General features: G+C 38.0%; 1 protein-coding gene across 3 annotated transcripts in view; it reads left to right on the top strand.

The window, feature by feature from the left end:
• CENPP (centromere protein P) overlaps nt 1-26,036 on the top strand; it is a 306,566-nt gene that overhangs the window by 17,646 nt on the left and 262,884 nt on the right. For 2 of the 3 annotated variants that reach the window (XM_024580770.3, XM_053920607.1), the window contains exons 2-4: nt 6,481-6,662; nt 8,094-8,182; nt 16,233-16,321. In XM_024580770.3, the coding sequence (XP_024436538.1) occupies nt 6,481-6,662; nt 8,094-8,182; nt 16,233-16,321 (360 nt within the window). The remainder of the gene's footprint in view (nt 1-6,480; nt 6,663-8,093; nt 8,183-16,232; nt 16,322-26,036) is intronic. The other variant, XM_053920608.1, reaches the window with a different exon arrangement.

Below are 26,036 nucleotides of genomic sequence, written 5' to 3'. Positions count from 1 at the left end.
AGAAGGCCTCTTTGATTGAGGTAACTAGTTTTCTTCTTGGATTCAAGGATCTAGTTCTTTCCACGGGTGTGGGGAGTTTGCATCCACTATTTGTTTGAATAGGTTCTCCATTCTGATCTCCCTCTCTTCTCTCTCTGCTTTGCCTCTTATTCTTATATTACTTTTTCTGATGGAGTCAGATAGTTATCATACAGCTCTTTTTTTTTATGCTCAGGTCTCTCTCTCTTCCCTCTGTATCATTTCTTGACATTTTTTTTATTCCTATCCTTGATATTCCTGATCTTTTTCTCCATTTGGTTTGCTGTTTTCCTATGCTCACTGATTCATTCTTGATCTCTTTTATTGAACTTTTCATAACCAGAATTTCTGTTTGTTTTTTAAAGTTTCAATGTATTTGAAGTACTTATTTTCTGGAGATTTTTTATTTTTTTCTAGCTGCCTCGGTATCCTGGTTATTCATGGTGTTTGTTGGATTCCTTCTTTGTCTAGGCATCAACATGTGAGTCACACTTCTTTAGCAGATTAATAGGGAGAGGTCTTTCTATTCTTTTCCAGTAGGGGGTGCTGAATCGCAAGTATTTTTTTAGCTCTGAAATCCACAGTGGATGCCATCTCTGGCTGCCTTCAGTGTAGCCATGATGCCAGGGGTTGGGAGGGCTGGGGGAATCCACTAACTTCTTTTTTTCTTTTCTGGTGATAATGGCAACACAAAAGAAAATTCCTACTTTCTAGGAATTTTTCCATTTCTTGTATGTTGTCCAAGTTATAGGAACATAATTTTTCATAGTAACTTCTGATGATTTTTGTATTTCTGTGGTGTCAATGGTAACATTTCCTCTTTAAGTTCTGACTTCATTTGTTTGAGTACTCCCTTTTTTTCTTGGTGAGTCTAGCTAGTTTAGTTTAGTTTCGTTTTTTTTTTTAAGATTTTATTTATTTTTATTTTTAGAGAGAGGGGAAGAGAGGGAGAGATATTAATATGTGGTTGCCTCTCACGTATCCCCTGCTGGGGACCTGGCCCGCAACCCAGGCATGTGCCCCAACTGGGAATCGAACCGGCGACTCTTTGGTTTGCAGGCCAGTGCTCAGTCCACTGAGCCACATCAGGTAGGGCTAGTTTGTTTTATTTATCTTTTCAAATAGTCAGTTATCAGTTTAATTGATTGTTTCCTATTGACTTTTTAGTTTGTATTTTATTTTCTCCTCACTCTGATCTTTGTTATTTCCTTCCTCCTACTAACTTTAGGCTTTATTGTACTTCTTTTCCTAGTTTCTTGAGGTGTATACTTAGTATTTTTGTTTGCAGTAGCTCCTGTGGTAAGGTAGGCAGTTACTGCAATGATCTTCCCTCTTAATACTGTTCCTGCTTTAGTCCATAAGTTTGATATATAGTGTATATTCATTTCTCTCAGAATATTGTTTGATTTCTCTTTTGATATTTTCTTTGATCCATTGGTTGTTCAGTAGCAAGTTGTTTATTCTTTACACATTTGTGAGTTTTTCAATTTTCTTCTTGTAATTAATTTTTAATTTTATATCATTGTGGTTGGAAAAGATGATATGATTTCAGTCTTCAATCTATTAAGGCTTGTTTATGGCTTAACATATGATCTATCCTGGAGAATGTTCCATGTGCTCTTGTGAAGAATATATATTCTATTGCTTTTGGATGGAATGCACAGTGTATGTCTGTTAGGTCATCTGGTCTGATGTGTCCTTTAAGACCAGTTTTTCCTATTGATTTTCTGTCTGGATGATCTATCTATTGATGATAGTAGTGTATTAAAATCCCCTATCATTATTATAATACTGTTTCTCCGTTTAGGTTTGTTAATATTTGGTTTATATTGGTTTAATTGCTCTTATGTTGGGTGTACAAGTATTTACAAGAACTGTATCTTATTGGACTGACCCCTTTATTATTATGTAAAGACGATGTTTGTCCTATTAAAATTTTTGTCTTAAAGTCTATTTTTTAATATAAGTATAGGTACCCCATCTTTCTTTTGGTACTCATTTTCATGTAATATCTCTTTCCTTCCATCTGTTCAATTTCAGTGTGTGTGCATACTTCTATCTTTTTTGGTCCTTATATCTTAAGTGAGTCTCTTGTAAGCAGCATGTACATGGGTCTTGTTTTTTTATCCATTCAACCAGTGCATTTTAATTGGAAAATTAGTTGATTTACTTTTTAAAAAAAAGACTTTACATATTTTTAGAGAGAGGGGAAAGGAGGGAGAGAGGGAGAGAAACCTCAATGTGCCAGAGACACATTGATTGGTCACTCTTGCACACCCCCTACTGGCAACCTGGCCCACAACGCAGGCATGTACCCTGACCAGAAATCAAACTGGCTGCCTTTTGGTTCACAGTCTGACACTCAATCCACTAAGCCACAACAGCTAGGGCAGTTGATTGACATTTCAAGTAATTATTGATAGGTGTATACTTATTGTCACTTGGTTGTTTTCTGGTGGCTTTTTCATTTTCTTAAACTTTATTATTTATGTTATTACAGTTGTCCCAGTTTTTCCCCGTTTACCGCCCTCTACCTAGCCTGCCCTCAGTTCCATAATCAGTCCCCTGACTCTTGTTCATGTCCATGGGTCCTTTTTATATGTTCTTTGACTAATTCCTTCACCATCTTTTAATCAGTCCCCCCGCCAGCCTCGTGTACTTATACCTGTTAGTCTATTCCATGATTCTGTGCCTGTGGTTCTATTTTTTTCATTAGTTTATTTTGTTCATTAGATTCCTCTTATAAGTAACATCATATGGTACTTGTCGTTCTTCAACTGACTTATTTCACTTAGCATAATAGTCTCCAGTTCCATCCATGCTGTCATAAAAGGTAGGAGTTCCTTTTTTATTTCTGCTATGTAATATTCAATTGCGTGAATGTATAATCAATGGCATTTTTATAAACCAATAATGAACTCTCAGAGAAACTAAGAAGACAATCCCATTTACTACTGCAGCAACAACAACAAAATAAGGTACCTAAGAATACATTTAACCAAGATGATGCAGACCCCGGCCCGTGGGATCTGTGTGTTGTGGCTGCAATGGACAAATTCACACAGGCTACAGAAATCCTGTGGAGAAAAAGGGATGGCATGGCCACTCTCTTGAGTGAGAGAGGGCAAGAGGGCCAGAGAGCCCAACCCCTGCCTGGACAGGCTTTTATTGCTTTTCTGGGTACATTACCTTGGATGATCCTCATTTACTATGCACAGGTTCTTGTGTAGGTGATTACCTTTTACAGATAACAAAAGAAAGAATGTTGCTGATTACTTCAAAGAGAAGGATGTTACAGATCAAGGGGAAAAGTGGTTGAACTGGTTACACTCCATACTTGGGAGGGTTTAGCACAGAGTTTAGGAAGTTAAAGATACTCAGTAAACATTTGCTGCCTCAATCCGGGGTGAGGGAGTTTTAGCAAAAGCAAGTCTCATAGCAGCCTAGGTACAATGCAGGCCTGATTGCCCACGGAAGAACCTGTCCATGGGCGTAGATCCTGTGTGCAGAACCTCGTTCCCCACTGGCTTTTCCGAGTGGGGGCTGGCCTACATTTCCTATGCGTGGATCGGTTCCTTATACCAAGGAGGTAAAAGACCTGTACTTGGAAAATTATAGGACACTGAATTAAGAAATTGAGGAAGATACAAGTAAGTGGAAGCATATACCATGCTCATGGATTGGAAGAATTAATTAACATCATTTAAATGTTTATACTACCCAAGCAATCTATAGATTCAACACAATTCCTATTAAGATACCAATGGCATATTTCACAGATGTAGAACAAATATTCCAAAAAAATGTAGATGGAACCAAATAAGACCCCAGATATCCTTAGCAATCTTGAGAAAGAAGAACGAAGTTGGAGGGACCACAATACCTGATGTAAAATTATACTACAAGGCCACTGTAACCAAAAGAGTCTGGTACTGGCATAAGAATAGACACATAGGTCAAAGGAACAGAATAGAGAGCCCCCAAATAAACCTATGTCTTTATGACCAATATTTAACAAAGGAGGAAAGAGCATACTGTACAGTGGAGTAAGGGCAGTCTCTTCAATAAGTAGTGTTGGGAGAACTGGACTGGTACATGCTAAAAAGTGAAACTAGACCACTACCTTACACCACACACCAGAATAAAATCAAAGTGGATAAAAGACTTAAGTGTAAGTCATGATACCTTAAAAATCCTAGAAGAAAACAGGCAGTAAAATTTCAGATATCTCCTATGTTTTCTGTTAGTTTTGTAAAGTTTTGTAATTCTCTGTACCTTTCTTTCTTGCTGTCTCCTTTTGTGATTTCATGATTTTCTGTGGTGGTGTGCTTAGATTCCTTTCTCATTTGTATATCTGCTAAAGGTTTTTGCTCTGTGGTTATCATGAAGGTTACATAAAACATGTTACATTTATAATCTGTTTTAAGTTGATAACAACTTATGTTTGAATGCATTGTAAAGCCCCACATTTTTACATCCCCACCCCACATTTTATGTTTTGGATGTCACAATTTACATCTTTTTATCTTGTGTGTTCCATAACAAACTGTATCAGACTGATTCTGTAGTGCAATTGCTGTCTAGGTGGGGAGATAGATTCCTGGTGCTTCCTACTCCACCATCTTCCCAGAATGCTAGCTCATTGACTTTTAAACTTAAAGTCTCGTGTAGATTTGTTTTAAAAGAGACAGGTTTCTTCTGAGCTTCTTCTTTTGACCAAAAAATTATGCTAATAAGACAATTTATAAGTAATAAGTAAAACTACAAAACCAATAAAACCCATAACCCAAAATCATTGGAGCTAATGTCATTAGTTGAAATGGACTGATGACATTTTATTCAAAGTAAATCCCTACTATGAATGAGAACATTTAGTTGTCTTTTTGTGATAAAATTTAACATAAATTTACCAGTACCTTATTATATATATTGAAGTGTACAGTTCAGTGGCATTAACTACTTTCACACTACCAAGCAACCATCATCACCATCCTCCTCTACAACTTTTTCATTGCCCCAAGGTGAAGTCTGTACCCATTAAAAAATAATTCCACATTCTTCCCTTTCCCAGTCATAGATTCTTTTTTTAGTTTTGCATATCTGTCCTTTAATATGATGACTTAGTTTTCTCATGGCTTTGCTCTATTAGAAATACCTTGACATTTTCATTCATAGTTTGCTGTGACATTATTTGCTATTCACTTAGAAGGAACTCAACATTTGTATATGAAGATTGCCTCTCTCCTTTTTTAAAAATCAATTTTCTATATTTAAAGTAATTTTATTACTTTGTCTAAGTAATAAATTTTTAATAAATTTTAATGAATTTTATTAATAAAGTAATTTCTGTCACTTTTTATTAAAGTAATTAATTGATGGCAAATACAAAAGTGCATGTGGTAGTCTCTCAGAATATACTTAATTTAATATTTTAAATTGGCACTAAAACATTTAAAAATTACTATAGGCTTTGTACAAGTTTTTGATCTCTAATGTGAAGAATACAGAGTTGGAGGACCCAAGATGTAAAATAGGAATTAGGATAATCATGCCCCAGTATGGAAGGAAGGTGTTTCTTAAGATGGTTTCTAGAAGTCAACACTATAGAATGTGGTAGAGAGTATGAGCGTAATATAGTGTGACAAAAAGTAAAGTACCATTCATTGTGGTTATTAGCTGAAATTTTACTATTTTTCAAGGAAAATAGAGGTATATATTCTCAACTAAGAATATTTGATTGTGGTGTTAAGGAAAGTATGCTATTTCTTTTTTTTTTTGAATTTTTATCCCCTGAATTTTCAGATTTCCTGAGAATCTCTTCCTTAACACAAAATGCTCTCTGATATTTTACTTGTTTTGGAAGTGAAAGCTTGCTAATTTATTTTGTTTTTAATTTCATGACATCTCTTGAAATAATTTGAGATGTCTCAGTATATCACACATTTAGGTTGGAGCATTTTAAACATTCCTACCTAAATGGACGTTTTAATTCTATAAAATACTCTGTGATAATATTTTTATAGTTTCTTTGAATATATAGAAATTTGGTAGGATAATTTGGTTAGGTTTGTTTTATTGTTGTGATAAAAGGTTGCAGTGTCAGTAAGCCACGTTGGTTTGAGTTGGTTTTAATGGGAAAAAATTCAGAAGGACAACATGGGAACTGTTTGTAGAAATTTGTAGATATTAGATGGTTTCTTTTTTAATCCTCACCCAAGGACATGCTTACTGAATTTAGAGAGAGGGGAAGGGTCAGAGAGAGGAAGGGAGAGAATCATCAATTGGTTGCCTCTCATACTCTCCAACCAGGGACCGAACCCACAACCTAGGTATGTGCCCTGATCGGGGACTGAACTTGTGAGTTTTTGCTTTATGGGACAATGCTCCAACCAGCTGAGCCATGCTGGCCAGGACTTAGATGGTTTCTTCATGGAGTAATTATTTCCAGTATTTCCTTTTTAGGAAATCATTTCAAGAAATATGCCAATCTGATCCTGAAGAATGGAAATCTTCAAAAGATCTGAGAAGCAATCTTGGACACTTCGAATCAGAACTTCTGTTTCTAAGCACACTTACTGGCATCAATATAATCAGTTACTCCAAGAAGACAAAGAACCTGACAAGCACTGAGATGACAGAAAAGAGTAAGTGTTAAATTTTTATCTAGAAGTAGTGTTGAAGCTTACCTTGTTATGCATAGGAAATTTGGTGGCATATCGTTGAATTAAAATTCTACAAGGTAACTATTTGAGTGAGTGGTTGTGGTAAGCCTTGTTTTGTAGGGTGTCTTGATCATCACAGTGTACCTATTAACTCTTAAAAGCTGCCTGAGGTAGATATTAAGGAGACAGTGTCTTATTAAGTAACTTAATAGACAAGTAACAGAGATCAGTGATTGTAAGAACAACAGCACCATTAATTTGTAGATCTTAGGAGTTTGTCCACAACTGACATGAGAGATGCCTCATATACAGTACTATACTCTTTTTGAACGCAGCCTGTGGCCAAGGTAAATGTTTCAGTAGCTGGACTATTTACCCAAGGAGGGTTTCTGATCTCAGTAACTAAGTTTCATTGCCACAGATCTGTGATGCATTAACAGGAAAGGGTGGGGGGCTAATTCAGCTGTGCAATTGGATATCAGGAACTTTGGGAAGAAGTAACCATTCCCTAAAGAAGGGATCACTTTTAGAAATAATCCCTGGCTCTCATTGAAATAACCCTCTAGACAAGGAAAGGAGAGTGACCCTCAGTCTTGAACAGCTCACCTAAGTGGAAGTTTGAGTTACATATAGAAATGAGTGATGGTATATAGACACTTTTGATACTTGAAAAAAAGAGTTGGAATGCAGAGAGAATGAAGAGTGAGGTTAGGACAGGTAGATTTTTTATTAGTACAAAAGCCTCAGTGTTCCTATTTTGATCCCCAAGTTCAGCCCCATCTGTTGAAGTACGTGGTGCTACCGATTCAGAATTCCTTTGTGGTATTCTGCTATATAAATGGGTTTGATTCTGAGCTTTCCTCATTGATGGCTTAGGTTTCAGTTTTCCTTTGCCTGCCAGTAAATTCTACTTTTCCATGTGATATCTAGCTCATCCATATGATTTTCAGCTTCCAAAATTTGGTTACTTTCATCGTTTTCCTTCTTTTTATCCTTGTAGAATTGTGCCCTTCTAAAATTACCTTTATTAGCAAATCTAGATGTTGGTAAAGTCAGAATAGTGGTTATTTGGGGCAAGGGGGTTAGAGTATAGCTTGGGAAAGGGCATGAGGCAACTTCAGAGGGTACTTTAAAATTTCTGTATCTTGACTTACTGAAGTGGTTGTATGAGAAATATTTGTACTTTATCATAATCCTTGGTATAATTGAGAACTAAAAAGTACAAGTTGATTTAATTCTGTTTTACAAAAGTAATCAGTTTGGTGCACATTACTCTAGATATTTTCAATGCCAATACTAACATATACCTTACACATATACCCACATGAATATTAGACACATTCACATAAAATTAATTAATGGATATTTGAAGGAAATTGTTATTTGCAAGTAAAATATTTGTTTTTCTGATAGGTATAAAGAAAGTTCTACAGAGACACAAATTATCTGGAAATTGCCACATGATTACATTTCAAGTTGAATTTCAGATTCTGGAAGTCCAGGTAAATTAAAGAGTGTGTTGTGATAACAAAGATTCTGTTGCTTTGAAATAAAATATCTCCACCCCCACCCCCAGCCTCCAGCAGTGGCCAAGTGGAGGAGGAGTTCATGAACCAGGATCTCCTTGTAGCATATTTGTGCAAAGTGATACCATTTCAAAAAAATTTTAAAGTACAGATATTATACCCCAACAACTGCATATAGTATTTTTGCTATATATGTTGCTGAGGGTATAGGTGCTTTATTGGAGGGTAGGTTACAAGATGTTCCTGGGCTACCAGTGTAAGCCCTAAGGTCATGGGAACAGTCCTGGATGCCCTCAGTAGTTAGCTAATGTGGCAGCCATTTCTTATGTGTTATCTATTGCTGCTTAACAAGGTTCCGCAAAATTTAATGGCTTAAAACAACAACATTTATTATCTCACCCTTTCCTATAGGTCAGGAATTTGGGTGTTGTTATTTAGGGTCCCTCATGAAGTTATGGTCATCTGGGACCACAGCCATCTGAACATTGCTCTGGGATGGAGGATTAGACTCCAAGGTGGTTCACAGTTATGCCAGCAAGTTGTACTAGACTGCTGAGACACAACACAGGAGGAGGATACTTTTGACTGAGATTTTCACATAAAATCAGGAAGCAGACAGAATGATAATGTATAGCATGAGACCAAGGTGGAGTAGGTGAACAAGGCTCTGACACCTTCAAAGGCTGGCTCTGTAAAGAGTGGGGTCAAGAATAATTTTGTGAACTGACCAGGGAGGGGTTCATGCTTTGGTAGCAGAAACCACTTTGAACCAGTTGGTTTTGCCAGTGGGGCCTACCAAGAAAGTGGAACAAGGATGGGCAGGAAGGCTGCCTTGGCTTAAGCTCATCAGATAACTGAAGTGGATATAGACTAGTGATTACACCAAGTCCTAAGTCCTAAGGACAAGGTGCTTACTTAGATTTGTGGTCATGTGCCAGGATTCCTCATCCTTGTCCTCAGCCACAAAAACAGCCCCAAGTTTTCTCTTCTTGTGTGGGACAGGAGTTGATCTTTAGTAATCAGGGCCTTACCTCCTTAGGAACTAGTCAGGAGTTCCTGGGTCCAGTTATTTGGAGCAGAGGATTTGCTTCTTGATAACTCTTTTCAGTTCATATCCTGATTATCATCACTGATGCTGGCAGGCTGAGTGAGAATTAGCTGAGGAATTTCTAGGCCCCTCATCAGATGACAGAGCTCCCATCTAGCTCTGTCACAGTGTCCCCTTTCTTTTAAAAAAAATTTTGTATTTATTGATTTGAGAGAGAGAGAAAGTGGGGGTGGAGGGAGAGAGAAACATCAACTTGTTTTTCCACTTATTTATGCATTCATTGGTTGATTCTTGTATGTGTCCTGAACAGGTATCAAAACTGCAACCTTGGCGTATCAGGATGGCACTCTATCTAACTGAGGTATCCAGCCAGGGTTTCCCTTTCAACACTGCCAGGGTGACCAAGAACATCCGACAGCGTGACATTGCCAAGGCTGGTTGAGCAGAATAGGACACAGTCAGGGGCATAGGTAATGAGTGACCCTAGGGAGGCACATTGTTCCCAGGTTGGCACCAGGCCTTGGATCCATGTCACTAAAATGATGTCATTGTTCTGCATGATCATCTGCTGAAAAATGAAAGAGAACATGGACCCAAATGGGTTAGTCTCCTTTAGGATGGATGGCTTGTGGCCAGGACCCCAGGCTTCTCCTAGTGCACCCCAGAAACTCATGGGTGTTGTCCCATTGTGGAAGCTTGCATTACAAAAGGACCAACTGCATTTTCTTTGTAGCTAATATGATCCTAAACTCAGAGTAGTGAAACTCCAAATGCTCACCTGCATTCTAGCCTCCATTATTGGGCCATGCCTACAGTCTGTGTCAGGTGGCGAAGTCATAGGCTCGATGTCCTGTTCCATATCTAAGAAGGTCTGTACCGTCAGTATATACATTACCCAGGACACTGCTCAGGGGTGTGCTAGTAGCCTTTGGGTCCTGCAGGCTTTTTCTGCTACAGGTGTTCATCTGTTTTCACAGTCATTCCATGAGTTATCAGGCTTGCCCTTGGGATGTTTGTCCAAAAGTACAATTGAAAAGAGAGATTGTCCTCTGAAGTTGAGGTGAACGAATTGCTCAGTGGATCTGGATGGGTTGTGCCCAAATATTGATTGGTGTGCTCATTAGTAGGGCTTGGCCAGAGAGAGATGGTAAAATAGACTTCCTTTTCTGTTGTTGTTCTTAGACTGTATATTTTAACTTCATTTTTTAAAAATTTGCATACTTTGGTCCCCTGAGGGTTGTGAAGGAAAGCATCAGACAGTAGTTTGATCCCATTGTGAGCCAAATCAAAGACGAGGTCACAGTTTGGGGACATTTTTTTATAACATGGTATGCTTCTGAAGAATGGCTACTGCCTGACCAATGGCCTTCCAAGGGTGAACTGGCACTGGGCTCCTGCAGCACCCACAGTGGTTGGGCTTGCTGGTCCTAGGTGGCTGCTGTTAGGTAGCACAGACAGAACCAGAGCCATGTGGTCCCTAGCACACAGGCCCTGCTCCTCCTGCTGCAGAGGCCATATTTCCTGCCTCCTACCAGGTAGTGGCAGCACCAGCCTAGCCCTTACTTCCCTGTCAATAGTGTTTTAAGCTAATATTCTGATTCCCTACCACCGAAGCATGATTGAAAATTTTCTGACCACTTACTAATGGCCCAAGGTAATACAGTTAGCTCACACACTTAACAAATTAGAATTAGTTGAGCTGCACATGACAAAAACCTAAAAATGAAGGCACTTTCAGGTACTAGAAGTCTATTTCTCTGTTGCTTAAATAAATTGTCATGTAAGTTTTTCCAAGGGCTTCTTGATAATCAGGCTCTGCCATCACCCACATGGCTTCCGGATCATGGTGTGAATCACTGTAGCATTTCAGCCTTAAGGACCAAAGTAGGTAAACAAGGGTTTACCTTTTCCTTTGAAGGACACTTTTAGAAAATTGTAACACTCATAATTTTTATCTACATTCTCTTGGCTAATAATTTAGTACAAGGGAGGCTGGAAATTTAGTTTTCATTTTTCATGGGCATATACCTAGTGAAAATTCGAGTCATAAAAGAAGTGAAGAATTAGGGATGCCAGCAGTTTCTGTCCCATATGCTTTAGCAGATGTAGGGACAAAATCTAAGAGGAAGAGTTGATATTCACTGAAAGACACAGAACACAGTAATTGCCAAGCCTCTAAAGAGACGTGCATTGTCACTGTTCCAGTTTCAAAGTATGTAGGTGTTTTTGAACTGCTCAGTCTTACTTGGCTGCAGAAAGAGCATATTCTCCCTGGCTATGTTAGTAACACTCATTTTCTCTCTGCCCCTTTACAATTTTATGATTCTTCTTGAGGACCAGACTGGTAAGCAAGATATTGAGAGCAATCACAAAGAACTCTTGAATCAGCAAGATTTTAGAGATAAGTCATATGTGGGACTCAGGCTTTTTTGGAGGAGAAGTGAACAAAGAACTATCTTATTTTTTGTTTTTGTTGCTTAGAATTATGATGTAATGTGGTAATGAGAATTTTTTTTAATTTTTATTATTTAATGGTAAATCCTCACATATTCTAGGCCCTCTCATACAAGTAAAGTATATCTTTAGAAATATATTTCTAGTAGAATGTTAGGTCAAAGGAGATGTACTTGTAAATTCTGATTGATAGTACCACATTGCCTTTTAAAATGGTTTTACCATTTTACTTGTTGAGCAGATTTTTATAATTGAGACTGATAGAAAAAAATCAATGAAGACACAGCTTTGTGTCCTAAAACATTTTTTTAACAAAATTTCCACTAGAGGGAGATGTTTAGCTATCAGAAAATTTAAATAATCTCTGTCTTCATAGAATGTGGTTGTAATAAAATCATGGTAATACAATGTTAGAAGCCAAAATGAGTTAACACCATAATAGAATGTTGGAAACAAAAGTGGCTTTATAGATTATCTAGGTCAACCCCCTTGTTTTTTAACAGAAATATAGTTGGAGGATTTGAATGATTACCCATGTTGACATAGCTGTTGTTGTCATAGGTGGTTGGAACATTCATCTCGGTTCCCCAGATTTACTGTCTGGTATTCTTAGTGCTGTACTGTTTTTACAGAGTTGCAAGAACATAAGAATTGACATGTGTCGGCATTCATAGTCCATGCAACATGATAAATGTAATGGGTGGGAATGTGGGGGGAAAGGGACAGATTGACAGTGTTTTCATAACTTTTCTTCCTGAAGCCCAAGAGGGAACTTTATTTTTATTATTAATTTTTAAAGATTTTATTTATTTATTTTTAGAGAGAGGTGTAGGAAGAGAGAAATAGAGGGAGAGAAGCATTGACGTGTGAGAGAAACATTCATCTTCTGCCCCTCGCTTGCACCCCAACCAGAGGACTGGGCCTGCGACCCAGGCATGTGCCCTGGCTTAGGAATCAATCTGGTGACCCTTCACTTTGCGGGACAACACTGAACCAACTCAGCCACACTGGTCAGGGCCAAGTAGAAATTTTTTAATTAAAAAGAATAAAATCTTGCTCCTGCCAGTGTGGCTCAGTTGGCTGGGTGTCATCCTGTGAAATGAAAGGTCGCTGGTTAGATTCCTGGTTGGGGCACGTGTCTGGGTTGTTGGTTTGGTCCCCCATCAGGACACGTATGGAAGTACAGAAAGCACTGATTGATGTTTCTCTCTCACATCAATGTTTCTCTTCCTCTCTTTCTTCATCCCTCCCTTCCCCTCTCTCTAAAGTCAAAAATAAAAAATAAAATAAAATAAATCCTATATCATATGCAGCAAAGAAAATGTACCTAATAGGAATACATTGAAATTCAAGTAAAAGAAAACACTGAAATTTGATATAGGGTGCTTCATAAGCAGTATATAAATTTTACAAAGTTAGTGGGACCATTTCCTGAATGATTCTACTCACAATTCTTAAGTTGAAGAGAAGAATGAAAACTTTGGACTTAAGTGAAATGGATGGTGGTAGAAAGGAATGCTCTGCTCAGCTTCACACGGTGTGTTCGAAGTCAGCTTGTTTATAAGCTCCCTTCCCTTGTTCACCAACTAGGGAAGATTGACCTGGTTAGCAGTGTGACATGCCAGAGAGAGATAGGAAAACTATATCTTGAAGTCAGCTTTTCAGTGTCTGAACAGAATCCAGACCGGCCCCTCCCCCCAAAAATAAATAATAGAGGGCCAGTAAATCATAGGCTTTATGCTGACAGGATTATTTCCCTCTCCCAATCCGTGAAAGGCCAAAATCTATACGCCCACACGTACTCAAACAAAAGATAAGACATGACTCAGATTTTTTTTCTTTTTTGTAACAGCTCTATTGAGATATAATTCATACACTGTATAATTCATCCATAGTACACTTAGTAGTTTTTAGTATATTCAGAGTTTTGCAACCATCACTTCATCAATTTTTAGGAAATTATCACCTCAAAAAGAAACTCCAGCCCTGACTGGGTGGCTCAGTTGGTTGGACGTTGTCCCAGAAAGCCAAAGGTCAATCGTTCAGTTCGATTTCAGGGCACATTCCTGCTTGCGGGTTTGGTCCCTGGCCAGGATGCAAAGGAGCAACAACCAATTGATATTTCTCTCTCACATTGATGTTTCTCTCCCTCTCTTTCTCCTTCCCTTCCACTCTCTCTAAAAATAAATGAATAAAATCTTAAGAAAAACAAAAGAAACTAAATACTCTTTTATCACCACTCAGTCCCCCTCCTTTTGCCCAGATCTAAGCAACAGCTAATGTGTTTTCTCTCTGTGGATCTGTCTGTTCCAGACAGTTCGTGTGAATGGAATTATAGTATGTGGTCTTTTCAGTTGACTTCTTTAACTTTATGTTTTCAAGGTTCATTCATATTGTAGCATGTATCATCACTTCATTCTTTTTTGGCTGAATAACCCAATTTCAGGTTATATCACATTTTGTTCATTCATTAGTTAATGGACATTTGAAGTTGTTTTCACTTTTGGCTGTTATGAAGAATCTTGCTATAAACATTCATGTACAAGTTTTTAAGTAGACATGTTTTCAATTTTCTTGGCTATATATCTAAGAGTAGAATACTGAGTCAAATTGAACTATTAGATGACTAGTGATATTGAACATCTTTTCACATGCCTGCTGGCCATTATCTATCATCTGTGAAGAAATGTCTTTTGAGATCTTTTGCTCGGTTTTTAATTGGGTTGTCTTTTTATTATTGAATTGTAATCGTGCCTCTGAAATGTATGTTTTTAATTAGATATAGAGTGGTAGATGCCTACTTAAAACTAACAATCCCCACTATACCCTTAGTAGCTGAAAAACTAAACAAAGATTATAAACCATCAATATCCATTTCTCCAGCAGCTCAAATACAAAGAAACAAGTCAGATAGTACCCAGACAAATGGAGAAGCATCAAGGAGTACCCATTCACTCTGTTCCTAGGAAATAGTAAAAATTTTTAGACTTACTCCTATTAATAAATAGGAGCCACAGAGTTCAGAGCACAAAGATGATGCAGAGTTGTTGCATCATTACCTATGCAAAAATACTACCATAAGAGAAATTAATAAGAAAATACAGAAGAGTTCACTTTGGAACAATTAATCCAGGAAATACAAGAACATGCTATATAAAATTGCCTTAACTCTCAAATGAAAGTATTTAAAGAAAATTGAATAAGAGTAACAGAGAGGCCCCAGGCGATGTGGCTTGGTTGGTATGTTGTTCCATAGACCGAAAGGTCACGGTTTGATTCCCAGTCAGGGTACATACCTGGGTTGCGGGTTCAGTCCCCGCCCAAGGCACATACGAAGGGCAAACAATTGATGTTTCTTTCTCACATCAATGTTTCTCTCCTTCTCTCCCTCCTTTCCTTCTCTGCTGTCTAAAAAATATCAAAATAAAAAATCAGTGGGCATGTCCTTGGGTGATGTTAAAAAAAGAAAAAAACAGGGTTGAGAGGAAGGAAGGAAGAAGGGAGGGAGGGAAGGTTAGGGTAGGAAGAAAGGAAGGAGAGATGGAGGGATATAATGATTATAGTCCTGAAAACTATATTAGAAGTAGCCAGGAGTAAAATATAAAGGATAGGCTTGAGTAAAATCACCTTTAAGAAGAACCGAGAAGATGAAAAAGCTAGAAGACAGAAAACAGAGAGTCAATACATGATTTTTTAAAAAACAAGAAGAGAAAAAAGTGAAAGAAATTATAGGCAAATATATAGTAGAAGAAAATTTACTAGAGTAAAGAAGAAAATGTGAATTGCATTTCAAAATATGTAAGTTTACTTAGCAATCCCCATGGTTGAATATTGAGTTGCTTTTTGCTTTTTGTAATAAATAGCCAGAAAACTTTGTCTTCATTTCTTACTACGTCAGGATAGTTTCTTAGAAGTCAAATTGTTGGGATGGAGACTGAATATTTTAAGTTATGCATTGCCCAAATGGTTTTATAGAAAAAAAAAATCTCATCTCATTGTTTTAATTTACATTTATTTTGTTACTAATGAGAGTGAACATTGTTTTCCATGTAAATTGTCTTTCACCTTTGAGTTTTTAGTTAATGTGCCCTGCCTTTTTCTTTTCAGTTTTCCTCTTTGTTATGTTTATGGTAAAATTTTCCCTCAGTTTATTGCTTCTCTTTTAGTTATAAAGTTATTTTTATATAGGTATTCTGAGTTTTTATCTAATTTGCTTGCTTTTTAAATTACTGTTTTGTAGATTACTGTTTTTAATTACTGTTTTGTAGAAAGTGTTTTCTTGCTCAGTAATTAGTTAACATTTAAGTGAGTAATTCCCTTGAAGTTAATTTTAGTTTTTGGTATGGAGCAAGGGTCTGATTTCATTCATTTAACAAATAACCAATATTTTCAGTACCTTCTATAGATTACCTTTTCCAGTTACTTGGTGGCATTTCATTTTGCATAAATTTTAAAATTATTTTTGTCTTTATTTTATTTGAATGTTTACTGTGCTCTGATACATAAACTTTTTTAAAATTGTAGAATCAGGAGAATTTATCTTCTGTTATTACTGACCTCAACATTATAATGGAGCCCACCGCATATTCAGAACTAAGTGAATTTGTGTCTAGGTAAGATATTTTACAAATTCATTTTTTTAGGTATTGTTTTCAGTCTATAGTTTGAGTTTACATTTTCTCTCTTCTTGGTAAGTAAATACCAAATATCTCTGAAAGTTTCATGTCATTATTATGGCTTACATTTAAGCCTATGTTCTCTATATCATTCTTTCATTCAATAAAAATTTATTATACATGTGTACTATGCACCAAGCATTAAAATTAAGTTGTGAACAAAAGCAGATGAAAGTCTTGATCCTCATGGAATTTATAGCCTAGTGGAGAAGTTGAGTATTAAATAATCACAGAAATGAATCTAAAACTGTGCCTGTGTGAAATGTTCCAGAGAAGAGTTCCATAATGCTGTTGAAGCAAACATCAGGAATTTAACTTTCAGGGAGAACATGGAATGATTTCCTGAAACTTTAACTGACATTTGAAAAATGAATAGGCATAAACAAAGAGGTCTTCGACAGAACAGCTTGTGGGAGGCACTGTGCTAGGAGGGAGCATGGCATCTGTGAGCCGCTGACAGGAGGTCAGAGTGATTAGAGAAGGGAAAAACAAGGGAGTGTAGTGCAAGATGAAGCAAATTATGAAAGATCCGCATTATGTGGAGTTTGTTATAAGGAGTTTGATCACAGACCTAAGACCCATGTAAAGCTATTGGAAGGTTTTAAGCAGAGCCTAATGAAGGCAGAAGTGTGACACCCTTTCTGTAAAGAATTATTCAGGATGCTACAGGGTAAATGACTAGCCAGCAAGATGTTCATGCAACAGAAGTGTATAGTTTTTTGGATTTTTTTTTTAAGATTTTATTTTTTACTTAGAGCTTTCCCACTAAGATCAGGAACTAGACAAGGATGCCCTCTCTCACCACTCCTATTCAACATAGTATTGGAAGTCCTAGCCACAGCAGTCAGACAAGAAAAAGCAATAAAAGGCATCCAAATTGGAAAGGAGGAAATGAAACTGTCACTGTTTGCAGACGACATGATAGTGTACATGGAAAACCCTATAGACTCCACTCAAAAACTACTCGACCTAATAAATGAATTTGGCAAAATAGCTGGATACAGAGTCAATACCCAGAAATCAAAGGCATTCCTGTACACCAACAACGAAACTGCAGAAACAGAAATCAGGAAAAAAATCCCATTCGATATAGCAACAAGAAAAATAAAGTACCTAGGAATCAACCTAACCAAGGAGGTAAAAGACCTGTACTCAGAAAACTACACAACACTGAAGAAAGAAATTAAGGAAGACACAAACAAATGGAAGCATGTACCATGTTCATGGATTGGAAGAATTAACATCATCAAAATGGCCATACTACCCAAAGCAATTTATAGATTCAATGCAATCCCTATTAGAGTACCCATGACATATTTCACAGATATAGAACAAACATTGCAGAAATTCATATGGAACCATAAACGACCTCGAATAGCAGCAGCAATTTTGAGAAAGAAGAACAAAGCAGGAGGGATCACAATACCTGATATCACACTGTATTACAAGGCCACTGTAATCAAAACAGCCTGGTACTGACATAAAAACAGGCACATAGACCAATGGAACAGAATAGAGAGCCCAGAAAGAAACTCAAACCTATACGATCAATTAATATTTGACAAAGGAGGCAGGAGCATAAAATGGAGCAAAAACAGTCTCTTCCAACAGATGGTGTTGGGAGATCTGGACAGCTACGTGCAAAAAATGAAACTCGATCACCAACTTACGCCATACACGAAAATAAATTCCAGATGGATAAAAGACTTAAATATAAGCCGTAACACCATAAAAGTCCTTGAGGAAAACATTGGCAGGAAAATCTCAGACATTCCACGCAGCAACATCCTCACAGACACATCCCCTAAAGCAAGGGACATAAAGGAAAGAATAAACAAATGGGACCTCATCAAAATAAAAAGTTTCTGCAGGGCTAAAGAAAACAGCACCAAATTACAAAGAGAACCAACAGTATGGGAAAACATATTTGCCAATGATCCCTCAGACAAGGGCCTGATCTCCAAAATATATAAAGAACTCACACGACTCCACTCCAGGAAGACAAACAACCCAATTAAAAAATGGGCAAAGGACTTGAACAGACACTTCTCCAAGGAAGACATACAGAGGGCCCAGAGACATATGAGAAGATGCTCAGCATCACTAGCCATCAGAGAGATGCAAATCAAAACCACAATGAGGTATCATCTCACACCAGTCAGAATGGCCAACATAAACAAATCCACAAACAAATGTTGGAGAGGATGCGGAGAAAAGGGAACCCTAGTGCACTGTTGGTGGGAATGCAGACTGGTGAGGCCACTGTGGAAAACAATATGGAATTTCCTCAGAACACTAAAAATGGAACTGCCCTTTGACCCAGCAATTCCGCTGCTGGGATTATACCCTAAGAACACTGAAACACCAATCCAAAAGAACCTGTGCACCCCAATGTTCACAGCAGCACAATTTACAATAGCCAAGTACTGGAAGCAACCTAAGTGCCCATCAGCAAACGAGTGGATCCAAATCTATGGTATATTTACACAATGGAATTCTACACAGCAGAGAGAAGGAAGGAGCTTATACCCTTTGCAACAGCATGGATGAAACTGGAGAGCATTATGCTAAGGGAAATAAGCCAGGTGGTGAGGGACAAATACCATATGATCTCACCTTTGACTGGAACATAATCAATAGAAGAAAAAAGCAAACAAAATATAACCAGAGACATTGAAGTTAAGAACAATCTAACAATAGCCAGGGCGGGGGGGGGCGGGGACAGTGGGAAGAGGGGATTACAGGAACTACTATAAAGGACACATGGACAAAACCAAGGGGGAGGGTGGAGGTGGGGGAGGGAGGTGAGTTCACCTGGGGTGGGGTGGAGGGATGGGGAGAAAAGGCATACAACTGTAATTGAATAACAATAAAAAAAAAAAAAGTGAAAAAATCAAAAAAAAAAAAGATTTTTTTTTTTATTTTAGAGAGGGGAAGGGAGGGAGAGAGAGAGAGGAAGAGAAACATTGATGTGTGAGAGATACGTTGATAGATTGGTTGCCTCTCACACGCCCCAACTGGGGACCTGGCCTGCAACCCAGGCATGTGCCTTAACTGGGAATCCAACCAGCGACCTTTGCATTTGCAGGCCAGTGGTCAGTCCACTGATCTACACTAGCCCGGACAGAAATTTGTAGTTTGGACTAGAATAATGGCAGCTGAGGTAGAGAGGTGGATGTATTTGGGGATATTTAGGAAGCACAATTGAATGGGCATGGTATAAATAAGAGGGGTCAGGAGCCATTAACAGGCAATAACTTTTTAAAAAAAATTTTTATTATTATTCAATTACAGTTGTATGCCTTTTCTCCCCATCCCTCCACCCCACCCCAGCCGAACCCCTCTCCCTCCCCCACCTCCACCCTCCCCCTTGATTTTGTCCATGTGTCCTTTATAGTAGTTCCTGTAATCCCCTCTCCTCACTGTCCCCTCCCCAAAGAAGGAGCTTATACCCTTTGCGACAGCAAGGATGGAACTGGAGAGCATTATGCTAAGTGAAATAAGCCAGACGGTGAGGGACAAATACCATATGATCTCACCTTTCACTGGAACATAATCAACAGAAGAAAAGAGCAAACAAAATATAACCAGAGACATTGAGGTTAGGACCAATCTAGCAATAACTTTTTGAGATAGGGAAAGACGGAGGAGGAGCAGGTCAGGTGAAGTGATAACCTCAGTTTGGATATGTTGAATTTGAGTACCTGTGAAACACTGAAGTAAAAATATAAAATAGGCAGCTCAGAAACAGTGTAAGTAGGAGATACAACACTGGAGTGATATGCTAGAAAGTAGAAATTAAAGCCTTGAACAGGAATGAGAGTGCCTATGGAAAGAGTATAGAATTAAATTGTGAGCAAAATATGAAAATAGAAAAGGACTTGAACTGAACCATGAGGAATTCTAAAATGTACTGCTGAATGAAAGAGAAAGATCTTGTAAAGGAATTAGAAAAGAAACTGTCTGAGAGGTAAGAGGAAAACCAGGAATGTGTTGTTGATCATTGACAACTGGGTTGACAGCTTTTCTTTCACATCTTTAAAGATTCCTTCCAGTGTCTTTTGGATGCATAGGTTGTGACAAAAAGTCTGTTACAGTGTTACTTTGTACATGTTGTTTTGGCCTCCTTCAAATCTTCCTCTTAATTTTTCTTTTCCACAATTTGTGCTATATCTGGGGTTATTTTGTGGGGAAACTTCCTGCCATATCTTCTAGTAGTGAGTTCAATTCAGTTCTTTCTTATGCTTAAAATGGAGTTTTGGAAGCTGGAGGGTTTTCCTCAGTGTTCCAGCTCCACTCTCAGCTTTTAGTAAGTCCCTATGTGTTTGCACCTCAGAGGGGACTCTTTCTCTGTACACTTGATGTGCCACCAGCAGTAGATACTGATGCTATTACTTGGTGCTAGGTTCATTGTGGGAGTAAAAGGAGTTCTGTTTTCGTGGTTTGTCCCCAGTATTGGGCAGGTCCTTTGGACCTGTACCTTGTGGGTAGGGCTTTCCAGTGTTTCTATTGCTTCTTCCCACTGCAGCCAGAGTCAGCCTGGGTCTGCGAATGGTCTTGGGTGAGAGAGAGTTCCTTGTCCCTCCTGCAGTGGTAGTGGACATAGGCTTGGTATTAATGTAGGTTCCTGGGCCCAGTGAGTTTCCAGTCTCCTCCCAGAAGCTTTTGCCTCTGCCCATCTTCCCAAAGCAACGGATCTCTGTCTTGGTAGCAGGAGTATTTACTGCTCCTCTCCCAGAGTTATATGGGTTTGACTTCTCTTCCTCCCTCAGAAGTAAGGGAATCCCCCCCGCCCCCGCCCCCATTGCTTTCCTGCTGCTTCTTCAACAGTTTAGAGTTTTTGCTTCCCACCATAAAAGAGTTCTGGCTTCATTTTGTAACCCAGTAGCAGCTGATTGCCTCTGTATGCCTATGCCACTGAGGGGAGCTCTCCAGTTTGCTGACATGACTCCAGTCTTTCTAATGGAAACCCTTAGTGTCTCAGGTTTGCATCTGCTCTAAATGATACTCTACTTCACATTTGTCCTTTAAGAATTTGTCAGAATTTTAATTGATTTCTTCTTATCCACTAGTATGGTGGCTGCTTTCTTCCTCTATGTTTAACCAAAAGTGAATAGTTTATGTGTTCTGTCCTTCTTTGAAGGAGAAAAATGTTCATTTACTTCGTGTCATGTGACTTCAGGTCTTTGACTAGCTCAAGAAAGATAATAATTTTATAGATTATTCAGATTTTCCTTGATGGTAGGTTGAGAGTGACCTTCATTGCAGCTTTTTGCATCCTGAGTAGAAGCTCAAACCATCAGCTACACTAGCTGGGGTCACATTTTATTTATTTTCAAATGTTTTTTTGAAATGTATTACTTTTTGTTTTATAAATATAAAATCTTATTATATTTTGTTTCATTTAGTCCTCTTGTACCACCCTCACCTGGGCAATCACCACACTGTTATCCATATCCATGAGTGCTTTTTCCTTTTTGCTCAATCCCTCTACCCTCTCACATCCCACCGCCAGCTGTCATCCTGCTCTCCATCTATGAGTCTGTCCCCATTTTCCTTGTTAGTTCAATTTATTCATTAGATTCCATTTATGAGTGAAATCATATGGTATTTGTCTTTCTCTGACTGGCTTATTTCACTTAGCATAATGTTCTACAGGTCCATCCTTACTCTTGCAAAGGGTAAAATTTTCTTTTTTGTTACAGCTTAGTGGTATTCCGGTGTTCAAATATCCCATAGTTATTTCATCTACTCAGGTACTGATGGACACTTGGGCTGCTTCCATATCTTGGCACTAGTAAATAATGCTGCAATGAACATAGGGTGCTTATATTCTTTCAAATTAGTGTTTTGAGTTCCTTTGGATATATTCCCAGAAGTGGGATCTCTGGGTCAAAAGGCAGATACATTTTTAATTTGGGGGAGTGTCTCCATACTGCTTTCCACAGTGGCTGCACCAGTCTACATTCTTCTTATCCATGTTAATTCTTATCCATGAACACATTATGTGCTTCCATTAATTTGTATCTTTTTCAGTTTCTTTCTTTGATATCTTGTACTGGTAATTTTCTGAGTATAGGTCTTTTACATCCTTGTTAGGTTTCTTCCTAGGTGTTTTATTCTTTTTGTAGCAATTGCGAATGGGATTGTTTTCTTAATTTCCCTTCCAGTTAGTTCATTATTTGCATATACAAATGTAACTGATTTCTGGATATTAATTTTGTATCCTGATACTTTGCTGAATTCATTCATCAGTTCCAGTAGTTTCTTGGAGGAATCGCCGGGCTTCTCTATGACAGGATCATGTCATCTGCAAATAAAGACAGTTTTACTTCTTCCTTTCCAATTGGATGCTTTTTATTTCTTCTTCTTATCTGATTGCTGTGGCTAGGACTTCCAGTACTATGCTGAATAAGAGAGGTGAAAGCAGACATCCCTGTCTTGTTCCCTATCTTAAGGGGAACATTCTTAGTCTTTACCCGTTAAGTATGATGTTGTCAGTGAGTTTATTATATATGGCACAGGTGTCAAACTCATTTTCACCAGGGCCCACATCAGCCTTGTGGTTGCCTTCCAAGTCCTGAATGTAATTTTGGGACTGTACAGGTGTAACTACTGCTTAACAGTTAAGCGAGAGCTTGGCGCTGCTGCCAGGTAGAAACAAGGTACTGGGCCGGATTTGGCCTGCGGGCCTTGTGTGTGCCACCTGTGATATATGGCCTTTATTATGTTTAGGTATGTTCCCTCTATTCCCTCTTTGCTGAGAATTTTTATCATAAATAGGTGCTAGATTTTATCAAATGCTTTTTCTACATGTGTTGATATGATCATGTGGTTTTTATTTATTTTCATTCTGTTTTTATGTTGAATCACATTTATTGATTTATGAGTGTGATTTCCTATAATAAATCCCAATTGATCATGGTGTATGGTCTTTTGATGCATTGCTGTATTAGGTTTGTTAATATTTTGTGAGGATTTTAGCATCTTTGTTCATCAGGGATATTGGCCTATAGCTTTCTTTCTTTGTAGTGTCTTTATATGGCTTTGGGATTGAGATAATGCTGGCCTTGTAAAATGACTTTGGGAGCCTTCCCTTCTCTTGAATTTTGTGAAATAGTTTGAGGAGAGGTGTTAGTTCTTCTTGGAATGTTTGGTAAAATTCACCTGTGAAGCCATCCATTCCAGGGCATTTGTTTGTTGGGAGTTTTTTAATTGCTGCTTCAGTTTCATTAGGTGTAATCTTTCTATTCAGATTATCTGATTCTTCCTTATTTAGTTTTGGGAGATTGTATGTTTCTAGGATTGTATCTATATTGTCCAGGTTGTCCAGTTTTTTGGCATAGAGTTCATAATATTTTCATGAACAATCTTTTCTATTTTTTGTGTGTGTGTGTGTGTGTGTCAGTTGTTATATCTCCCCTTTCATTTCTGATTTTATTTATTCGGGTCCCTTCTTTTTTTCCTTGGTAAGTCTAGTTAAAAGTCTGTCAATCTTGTTTATCTTTTCAAAGAACCAGCTTTTGGTTATGTTAGTCTTTTGCATTGCTTTTTTAGACTCTTTTTCATTTTTTTCTGCTTTGACCTTAATTATTTCCTTCCTTCTACTTACTTTGGCTTTGTTTGTTGTTCTTTTTCAGTCTCCTTTAAATGTAAAGTTAGGTTGTTTATTTGAGCTTTTCTTTTTGTGGATAGGCACGTAATGCCATGAATTTCCTTCTTCAGATTGCTTTCCCTTTGTCCCACAGGTTTTGGATTTGTGTACTCATTTTCATTTGTATCAAGGCATCTTTTTATTTCTTCCTTGATCTCATTTTTGACCCATTCATTGTTTAATAACATGTTATTTAGCTACCATGTCTTTGCATATTTTTCAGTGTTTTTCTTGTGTTGATTTCTAGTTTCATAGCATTGTGGTCAGAGAAGATGCTTGATATGATTTCCATCTTCTTAAATTTATTGAGACTTGTTTTGTGTCATGATATGTGGTCTATTTTAAAAATGTTCCATACACACTTGAAAAGTATGTACATCTTGCTGCTTTGGGATGAAATGCTCTGAAGATAGCAGTTAAGTCCATTTGATCTAATGTGTCATTTTAGGCCACTGTCTCCTTGTTTATTTTCTGTGTGGAAGATCTACCCATTGAAGTCAATGGAGTGTTAAAATCCCCAACTATGACTGTTTTTCTTTTGATCTCTCCCTTATGTCCATCATGATTTGCTTAAGGCAGGGGTGTCAAACTGTTTTCACTGGGGGCCACATCAGCCTCGAGGTTGCCTTCAAAGGGCTGAATGTAATTTTAGAACTGTATAAATGTAACTACTTCTTAACTGGTGGCAAGGAGCTCGGTGCTGCTGCCGGGTAGAAACAAGTTGCCAGGCCGGATAAAACAAGGTGGAGGGCCAGATTCGGCCCACAGGCCTTGTGTTTGCCACCTGTGGCTTAAGGTATTTAGGTGTCCCTGTGTTGGGTCCATAAATGCTTAGTAGGGTTATATCCTCTTGTTGGATTGTTCTCTTTATCATTATGTAGTGTCCTTCTTTGTCTCTTACTATAGCATTGATTTTAGTGTCTATTTTGTCAGATATAAGTACTGTTACCCCCAATTTTTTTCCTTCCCATTTGCATGAAATATCTTTTTCCAGTACTTTGCTTTTAGTCTGTGTGTATCTTTTGATCTGAGTTGGATCTCTTGAGGCAGCATATATGCGATTCCTGTTTTCTTATCCATTCAGCTCCCCTATGTCTTTTGCTTGCAATATTGAAGACATTTACATTTAAGGTGATCATTGATAGATAAGTTTAGTGCCATTTTATTATTACACTATTTTCCTCTGTGTTTTTTTCCCTTTTTCTTTTTCTCTTCTTAAAGCAAGGTCTTTTAAAATTTTTTGCACTACTGGTTTGGTCTTAACAAACTCCTTTAGCTTTTTGTGGTCTGTGAAGCTCTTTATCTCTTCTTAGATTTTAAATGATAGCCTTGCTGGGTAAAGTAGTCTTGGTTGTAGGTTCTTGGATTTCATCACCTTGAATATTTCATGCCACTCCTTTCTGACCTGAAATGTTTCTGTCGAGAAATCAGATAACAGTCTAATAAATGTTCTCTTGTAGGTAACTACCTGTTTTATCTCGTGGCTTTTGAAATATCTCCTTGTCTTTAAGCCTGGTCATTTTAAATATGTCTCTGTGTAGGCCTCTTGGGGTCCAACTTGATTGGGACTCTCTGTGCTTCCTGGACTTGTGTGACTTTTTCCTTCACCAGATTAGGGAACTTTTCGGTCATTTTTTCAGATAGGTTCTTGATGCCTTGGTCATTCTCTTCTTCTTCTGGTATTCCCATGATGCGGATGTTGTTACACTCTTTGCATTACGCCAGTATGCAACACCATCCCTTTGCTGCGGCCTGTGGTGGGTAGCCACAAACTTAAATAAAAGGAGGGTGGATTTGTCTCCAGCAGTTTTCGTTTCTCCCCGGTGGAGAGAACCCCCGTGGTGCAGCCTCTTTGATCTCTTCATGAGGATGCTCTAGGAATGTCCCCTGTGTGGGTTATGTGGACTCTTCTTTTGTATTTGTGTCCTGGTGGGTTTTGGCCCATTCATTGGTGGGAACTTTCTTCCATCTAGATGACTAAGGGGCTTAACCCCTATC

Source organism: Desmodus rotundus, chromosome 3 (genome assembly GCF_022682495.2).
Source record: "Desmodus rotundus isolate HL8 chromosome 3, HLdesRot8A.1, whole genome shotgun sequence".
Taxonomy (NCBI): domain Eukaryota; kingdom Metazoa; phylum Chordata; class Mammalia; order Chiroptera; family Phyllostomidae; genus Desmodus; species Desmodus rotundus.
The sequence above is the reverse complement of the archived record's forward strand: the minus strand, read 5'-3'. Positions and strand labels throughout refer to the sequence as shown.